Source organism: Podarcis cretensis (genome assembly GCF_951804945.1).
Source record: "Podarcis cretensis genome assembly, chromosome: 2".
Classification (NCBI taxonomy): Eukaryota; Metazoa; Chordata; class Lepidosauria; order Squamata; family Lacertidae; genus Podarcis; species Podarcis cretensis.
In genome coordinates, this window is record NC_137171.1 from 114,198,319 (window position 1) to 114,207,259 (window position 8,941).

Here is an 8,941-nt window from a genome sequence, read left to right on the forward strand (position 1 = left end):
CGCGTAGGGTTCCTACCACGCTGCCGCCGCCGCCGCCGCCACAAGGAGCCTTTTTTGGGGGGATGCCCCGTCAGCAGCAGGCTTTCTATTACCCGTTTCCTCTTTCTGTTACAGAGTTTTTCCTCTTCCTCTTGGGAGCCTGGCGCTGTGGGCGGGCGGGGAAGTTTGAATGGCTCTCCCCGGCAGGGTTTAAAAGGCAGAGGCGGCGGCAGCCCTGAAGCACTCGCTCTCCTCTCCAACAAGCTGCGGGGGAAGTCAAGCAGGGTTCAAAGAGGCAGACCCAGGAAGCAGCACCCATTCACAAAGCGAACTCAAGCCGCAGAAGAGCAGCAGCGCAGCAGACACCTGCGAAAACTTCTTTTTCTTCCTCCCCACTGGTGTAGCTTTTGTCAAAAGTCCACTCGCCGCTCTTGCCTCTTTTGATCTGAACCCGTGGCTGAAATCCGCCTGGAGAAAAGATCTGCCCGTCGCTTTCCAGCTGTTGATTTGAAACCCTCCCTGGATCCTTCTTCCACCTCGTGCCAAGCGGCGACGGAGGCGGCGGCAGCAGCAGCAGCAGGAGCGCATCTCTTGACCGAACCGCACCAGCCAGCGATGAGCTCCGAGCATTTGGTGTACGACGTGGAGAAAGGGAGCAACGTGGTGGTGGTGCGCGAAAAGCCGCAGAAAGAGAGCCACTGGAAATGTCTCAGCATCTGCTCCCTCCTGCTGCTGCTGGGCGCCACCTTCGTCTTTGCGCTTTTGCAGTTTGGCGCTTTCAAGCAGTCTGAATCCCAGGTAAGGAACATCTATCATCCATCTATCTATCTATCTATCTATCTATCTATCTATCTATCTATCATCTATCTATCTATCTATCTATCTATCTATCATCTATCTATCTATCTATCTATCTATCTATCTATCATCTATCTATCTATCTATCTATCTATCATCTATCTATCAATCATCTATCTATCTATCTATCTATCTATCTATCTATCATCTATCTATCATCTATCTATCAATCATCTATCTATCTATATCTATCTCTCTATCAATCATCTATCTATATCTATCTATCATCTATCTATATTCATATCTCTGTGTCTCTCTCTGTGTGTGCGGGAGAGATAGAAAGAGATCAGGGGTTGGTCTTCCTTAGTAAAGATTCGCTGGGTTTGCATGAAATTTGCAAAGACGTTCTAAATCATAGGTAGGCAACCTAAGGCCCGGGGGCTGGATCCGGCCCAATCACCTTCTAAATCCAGCCTGTGGACGGTCCAGGAATCAGTGTGTTTTTACATGAGTAGAATGTGCCCTTTTATTTAAAATGCACCTCTGGGTTATTTGTGGGGCCTGCCTGGTGTTTTTACATGAGGAGAATGTGTGCTTTTATTTAAAATGCACCTCTGGGTAATTTGTGGGGCATAGGAATTCGTTCATCCCCCCCCCAAAAAAATATAGCCCAGCCCCCCACAAGGTCTGAGAGACAGTGGACCAGCCCCCTGTTGAAAAAGTTTTCTGATCCCTTAATCAAAATCCTCAGAGAGCGAGCGAATGCTTATCTCCATCACTGAACGACGAAAAGAGGAGATACAAATGGATTAAAATAAATGAATGAAAAATAAAATAAATAGCTTTGAGTTGTTGGCAATCACCACCACCACCACCAATGAATTCACACTATTTTAATTTGAGTTGCCCCCCCCCCCAACAAGCCCATTGATGGGTGCTGAAAGATTTAGGGACTTTTTGAAGAACCAAGGCACACACTGAATGCGCACCATTGCCTTATAAAAGTTTTTAAAGTTAAGGGCTTTTAAAATTAAGGATCCCACAGCGAATTAAAAATAATAATAGCCAAGATTCTGATATTCGAATTGGTGAGCTACTTGAACTCAGCCCACCATCACCTCTGGGACGTATCACCAAAAATGTGCCTGTTGCAGCTCTGCAGAGTAGTTAATGTGCACTTAGCTCTTTTTTACTCTATAGCTCTGCCTACTTGGAAAGCTACCCCAAACATACCTCCAAAATATCGGACATTTCTAGCTCCAGCTCATTTTGCACGATCACTGTACTGTTCATTGTTGTCACTACAAATGTATTTACCCCGTTTCCCCATTTCTTTCTTTGTTCAGGACTCTAAGGAAAAGGGAAGCCCATTTTCTGGTAAGTTCTTTCTAACAGCATTTTTTTTTTCTTAAGAGAAACCTCCCCCATTCTGTCAAGGCAATGGATTTCGGGGTGCAAGGACTTTGGCTCAGTTCTGAGGCTGCGTACACACAGCACTTTTAAAGCACATGGCTTTCCCCTAAAGGATCCTGTAGTTTACTTTTAAAAAGCTACAATCCCTGCCCCCCTTAACAAACTACAGTTTCCAGGATTCTTAGGAGGGTGCCATGTTCTTAAGAAAGAGCCAGTGTGGTGTAGTGGTTAAGAGTGGTAGTCTCGTAATCTGGGGAACCGGGTTCGCGTCTCTACTCCTCCACCTGCAGCTGCTGGGTGACCTTGGGCCAATCACACTTCTCTGAAGTCTCTCAGCCCCACTCACCTCACAGAGTGTTTGTTGTGGGGAAGGAAGAGAAAGGAGAATGTTAGCCACTTTGAGACTTCTTCGGGTAGTGATAAAGCAGGATATCAAATCCAAACTCTTCTTCTTCTTCTTTCAACATATGCTGTGTACAGCAGCCTCTCTGATTCTTAAAACCAATGCCCACCTTCAGCAACTGCTCAGAGGCACCATGTGCTTAGCATATGCCTTTTGCACCGTGATATACTTGCTGGAGGGACGCAGGTGGCGCTGTGGGTTAAAGCCTCAGCGCCTAGGACTTGCCGATCGAAAGGTCGGCGGTTCGAATCCCTGCGGCGGGGTGCGCTCCCGCTGCTCGGTCCCAGCGCCTGCCAACCTAGCAGTTCGAAAGCACCTCCGGGTGCAAGTAGATAAATAGGGACCGCTTACCAGTGGGAAGGTAAACGGCGTTTCCGTGTGCGGCTCTGGCTCGCCAGAGCAGCGATGTCACGCTGGCCACGTGACCCGGAAGTGTCTCCGGACAGCGCTGGCCCCTGGCCTCTTAAGTGAGATGGGCGCACAACCCCAGAGTCTGTCAAGACTGGCCCGTACGAGCAGGGGTACCTTTACCTTTACTTACCAGCGGGAAGGTAAACGGCGTTTCCGTGTGCGGCTCTGGCTCGCCAGAGCAGCGATGTCACGCTGGCCACGTGACCCGGAGGTGTCTCCGGACAGCGCTGGCCCCTGGCCTCTTAAGTGAGATGGGCGCACAACCCCAGAGTCTGTCAAGACTGGCCCGTACGGGCAGGGGTACCTTTACCTATACTTGCTGGATTGTGGGGTTATAGTCAAATGCACATTAGATCCCACAAGCCCGAGGTCCCATGGGCTAGACCATCAGTACTGTAGACCTACAGGCGATTTTAAAATGCTGGCTCTCCAACCAACTGAAAATGCTGCAGTAGCAGATTAACCTCATGTGGGATCCTTAAAGGAAGGAAGTGGAGAAGATGCGTTGTCTGACCACCTGTTCTCTCTTTGTCTTTGCAGGAGGGTTGCCGCAGACGATGAAAGTGCAAGCTCTGATGTCCAGGAAACCAGCTGCCCATGCCCTAGGTGAGAGGGATTTTCTAAGCTGCTTGAAAGGGGTTTGCTGTGAACAAATGATCACAGAGTTGTTGAGCATATAAAGTGCTTTAAAATAAAGTGCTTTAAAATATTGGCCCAGTTGGGTTAGGATAAGAGATGATGGCTGGTTGAAAGTTAGCCATTGAACTTCCATTTGAATCTGGGTTCCCCACAGCCTGACTCATAGAATCATAGAATCATAGAGTTGGAAGAGACCACAAGGGCCATCGAGTCCAACCCCCTGCCAAGCAGGAAACACCATCAGAGCACTCCTGACATATGGTTGTCAAGCCTCTGCTTAAAGACCTCCAAAGAAGGAGACTCCACCACACTCCTTGGCAGCAAATTCCACTGTCGAACAGCTCTTACTGTCAGGAAGTTCTTCCTAATGTTTAGGTGGAATCTTCTTTCTTGTAGTTTGGATCCATTGCTCCGTGTCCGCTTCTCTGGAGCAGCAGAAAACAACCTTTCTCCCTCCTCATCATTCAGTCCAGGCCTCCTGCATAATCCAGCACTGAAAAATACCCACCAAACAGGGGACATCCTATTCCATACCCTCCAACATTTCTCTGATGAAAATAGAGATGTCCCCTTCAACATTTCTCTGATGAAAATGGGGATGTCCTATTCCATACTCTCCTACATTTCTTTTCTGAAAGTAGGGAAGTCCTACCATACCCTCTTGGGACGTGGGTGAGGCTGTGGGTTAAACCACAGAGCCTAGGACTTGCCGATCAGAAGGTCGGCGGTTCGAATCCCCGCGACGGGGTGAGTTCCCGTTGCTCGGTCCCTGCTCCTGCCAACCTAGCAGTTCGAAAGCATGTCAAAGTGCAAGTAGATCAATAGGTACCACTCCGGTGGGAAGGTAAACGGCGTTTCCGTGCACTGCTCTGGTTCTCCAGAAGCGGCTTAGTCATGCTGGCCCCATGACCTGGAAGCTGTACGCCGGCTCCCTCGGCCAATAAAGTGAGATGAGCGCCGCAACCCGAGTCGGCCACGACTGGACCTAATGGTCAGGGGTCCCTTTACCTTTACCATACCCTCCAACATTTCTCCAATGAAAATAGGAACATCCAGGGCTTTTTTTTCCAATCGGAACTCACCGGAACTCAGTTCTGGTAGCTCTCATGTGGGCACCATTGTCATTCTAAGAGGACAAAGGTGAGATTCATGGTGAGTTCTGGTACCTCTTTTCTAGAAAAATAGCACTGAGGACGTCCCCAGGAAAAGCGGAACATTCAGGTATCAAATCATAAATTGGAACGGCTTCTGTAAATCTGGGACTGTCCCTGGAAAATAGGGACACTTCTCATTCTGTTAAGCCTCTCTGAGATGCCAAAGCTTGGCCTTTCTCCCATGTAGTTGCTGCCAGAGTTTGGTGGGGCCACACACACACACACACACACATGGTTAATGTGGTTTTGCCCAATGGCCTGTCAAAGCACTCTCCGCTCCACCAAAGCGCTCGGTCAAACCAAAATTGCCTTCAGGCAACTAACACCGAAACTTTGTAGGCCGAAGCCTCTTAGCACATGTTGACGAACCTTCGATGCTGACTGGTTTTTCCCTTCCCTTTGCAGCTTCCCGAGCTCACGGCCAGCAACTGTTCTGGACCACAGATGTGGCGCCCTCCATACTTGAGAATGGCATGCAGCTGGAAAAAAGTGACAACTCCCTTGTGGTGCCTTCGACCGGACTCTATTTCGTCTACTCTCAGGTCATGTTCCATAGCGACACCTGCCCGGAATCCCCTCTGCTGCTCAGCCACACCATCTCGTGGTTTTCTTCGCAGTTCAACAAGAACGTGGAATTGCTGAAGTCCATCAAGTCCGCTTGTGAGGCCGGAAGAACCGCCCAGGGCCAAAAGAGTTTGTGGTTCGAATCCATTTACCAGGGGGCTGTCTTCAGGTTGAACAAAGGGGACCGCCTGTGGTCCAAAACCGAATCTCCTCAGTATCTGGACTTTGCCCAACAGGGACAGATCTATTTTGGGATCGTTGCCATGGAGTAAAGAAAAAAGAAAAAAAAGACTCTCCTGTTGTGCCATAGTTACAACTCACTTGCTCCTCCTACTCCATCATTCAAAATACAAGTTTCAGGATGAGGAACAAGAGACTGAACCCTGAATTGGCACCCCAGTGAAGGAGGTTACCTCTGCTCTGGGGAGATAGGACACAGTGTTACTTATGTTGTTGTTGTTTATTTTTAATCAACCCTATTTATTTTTATTTATTTATTTATTTATATAGCGAGTGGGCGTGTGGCTGGAAGTCTGAAAGGATGTGGGATGCGTGCTTCTTGTGTCACACCAATTCAGAAAAAAAAGATGAAATATAGATAACCCAGTAGAAACAAGAGTGTGGGTTTGTGAGTGTGCTTGTGTGAGTGTATGATGGAGGGAGGGAGGGAGAGAGGGAGAGAGAAGTGGTTCTGTGAGCTGTAAGTGAATACCAAAAATAAGGGGAATTGTGCTCCTTTGAACCCAGCTCCAGAAACTCGGATCAGCTGTATGTATATATATATATACTATGTATATCTGTTAATAATTGAATATACCGGTGTAATTATGTATGTTACATGGACCGCTCCTGAATTTTGGGGGAGGATGGCCCTGCGGGCAACGTCTTCTCCCAGTTTACCGAGAAAGAGAGGATAAAAATTCTCTTGGTTGGTAATGTTTACATCAAAGATGTAATCTGACATCAGAGTACCTGAGCTGTTATGATTTTGCTCACTCTCGTGGCACATAGCGTATTTCATGTTGAAATCCTGCATGTGTTGCCACAAAAGCGGTGATTTCAAAAGGGAAATAATACCTTGTGACATGATTTTTTAAAAAATAATGTGGCTTATTTATTTATTTATGTGGATATTTATTTCGCTGTATTCTCCTTTTTTGCACATTGCGGAGAAACTAGTGTTATTATAAGTTGGTTGTGTAACCTTTAAATGAGTCCAAGAAATAAAACTGAGATACTATTTAATTTAAAAAAAAACCCACCCTTTTTGACTCCTTGAAATGAATGAACAGATCGTTTCTGAGCTAGAGCAACAGGAAAACACAAGTTTCATGACCATAAATAGATTTAACCTAAAAAGTATGAAATGAATATTGCAAAACACCAGCAATAAAACATCAGTTATTCAGCCTACTGTGATAGAGAACCCATGAACCTCCAGGTATTTTGGACTCCCATCAGCCCCAGCCAGCATGACCAATGGTTAGGTCTGATCGAAGTTTACGCTGACAACAATGCCATAGCTACCTGTAACTGAGCCTGGAGTAAACCATATATTGTGCACCCTATCGCTACTGATATCTACTTAAATTAGGATAAGGAGTTGGTGGTGCTGTGGTCTAAACCACTGAGCCACTTGGGCTTGCTGATCAGAAGGTCAGCAGTTTGAATCCCCGCGACGGGGTGAGCTCCCGTTGCTCTGTCCCAGCTCCTGCCAACCTAGCAGTTCGAAAGCACACCAGTGCAAGTAGATAAATAGGTACCACTGCGGTGGGAAGGTAAACAGCATTTCTGTGCGCTCTGGCTTCTGTCACAGTGTCCTGTTGCACCAAAAGCGGTTTAGTCATGCTGGCCACATGACCCGGAAAGCTGTCTGTGGACAAACGCCTGCTCCCTCGGCCTGAAAGCGAGATGAGCGCCGCAACCCCATAGTCGCCTTTGACTGGACTTAAGCATCTAGGGGTCCTTTACCTTTTTTACCTACATAAATTAGAAACACAGATTTAGAATTAGACTGAAATAAGAAAAGTTACCAGGTAATATTTTTGGCTTGGTAGTGCTGCAGATTTTAAGCTTTCTGTTTCCATCACTTTAGGACTTTAGGAAAGTGTTTTATTACACCTGTGCCAACTGCCATAGTCTCCTCATTAAGCTGCTTTGAGTTTTTCTATAATTGGGCTGCAGACCCTCCAAGTGCTGCTATTTTCCAGGGATGTCCCTGATTTAGATGGACTGTCCCGGTTTCTGATTTGATCCCAGAATGTCCCAATTTCCTTAGGATGTCCCTATTTTCATTGGAGAAATATTGGAGGGTATGGAGTTATCCAACCACCGAGCCATCTGAAGGAAATCCTGTATAGGGAAGTTTTTTTAAAAATGTTTAATGTTATATTATGTGTTTATATATGTTGGAAGCTGCCCAGATGTGGCTGGGGGTAGCCAAGTCAGATGAGCAGGGTATAAATAGTAAAATTATCATTATGGAATGGGACATCCCTATTTTCATTGGAGAAATGTTGGAGGGCATGAAGCGGTATATAATTTTTATGAAATAAATGAATTTAACAAGGCCAAATACTAAACAATGTAAAAATGTTCCTCAAAGTAGGAAAAGCATCCTGCTGCTTCTCTGGTTATCAGAACATGCAAAAAGTTATGAGGAGATGTGGCTTTCAAGGAAACGGCTCTGAGCATGCTCATGATGCTGGGCTCTTCTACAAGGCTTTCTGATATAGTGGCTGTTAGATAGCCATCCAAACAACAGAGAGGAAGCCTGAGCAATGGGCTGAAAAGCCAGCAGTCTTCCTAATGTTCCATTCTAATATTCAGTTGCTATACTTTTCAAATGGTTTTTCCGCCCAGGGACATGTGGGAGAGATATCTTTGTCATAGCTAGAGATCTTAAGACCTTGTGGGAGCAGAAAAAAGAGGGAACTATTATATTCCTATTTTTCTCTCCCCCCCCCACCTTATTTATTACAAAAACTGGGGGGGGGGGACCTGTCTCCCCACCCAATCTTCTGAGATTTTTTCAGGCCTTCACATCTCTAGCCAAAGTTTTGAGTTAGGATTGATTGAATGGTTCAGAGAGCTCATTGGTCAGAGACAGAAATGCCTCCACAAGCTTCTATAAGTTCACTGAAGTATAAACTGTATTGGGGACAGGAAGGGGTATGTGGATTTCAGATTTTTTTGGGAGGGAGGATTAAAATAAATAAATACTTGACACTCATTGGGGGATGTGCCTGTTTAAGCCTCCAGGAATTATAATATTACGGTTTCATGAAGGCAAGTTAGTAAAGGTAAAGGGACCCCTGAGCATTAGGTCCAGTCGTGGCTGACTCTGGGGTTGCGGCGCTCAGCTCGCTTTATTGGCCAAGGGAGCTGGCATACAGCTTCCGGGTCATGCGGCCAGCATGACTAAGCCGCTTCTGGCAAACCAGAGCAGCGCACGGAAACGCCGTTTACCTTCCCGCCGGAGTGGTACCTATTTATCTACTTGCACTTTGACGTGCTTTTGAACTGCTAGGTTGGCAGGAGCTGGGACCGAGCAACGGGAACTCACCCCGTCGTGGGGATT

At 46.6% G+C, this 8,941-nt stretch overlaps 1 protein-coding gene across 1 annotated transcript; it reads left to right on the forward strand.

Annotated features, from left to right (window-relative positions):
* Positions 1–214: 214 nt before the first annotated feature.
* On the forward strand, positions 215–6,585 carry LOC307209008 (tumor necrosis factor-like). The gene is made up of 4 exons (XM_079964084.1): positions 215–777; positions 2,124–2,154; positions 3,545–3,610; positions 5,203–6,585. Exons 1-4 carry the CDS (start codon positions 595–597, stop codon positions 5,631–5,633), a joined length of 711 nt encoding a protein of 236 aa, XP_079820210.1. The 5' UTR covers positions 215–594; the 3' UTR covers positions 5,634–6,585.
* Positions 6,586–8,941: the final 2,356 nt, after the last annotated feature.

What these genes read in the sequence shown, in the direction of transcription:
- LOC307209008 (XM_079964084.1), top strand. Translation starts at nt 595, where the DNA reads ATGAGCTCCGAGCATTTGGTGTACGACGTGGAGAAAGGGAGCAACGTG. An exon ending in TCAAGCAGTCTGAATCCCAG is followed by an intron (nt 778 to 2,123) that starts GTAAGGAACATC and finishes TTCTTTGTTCAG; the next exon opens with GACTCTAAGGAAAAGGGAAG. An exon ending in ACCAGCTGCCCATGCCCTAG is followed by an intron (nt 3,611 to 5,202) that starts GTGAGAGGGATT and finishes TTCCCTTTGCAG; the next exon opens with CTTCCCGAGCTCACGGCCAG.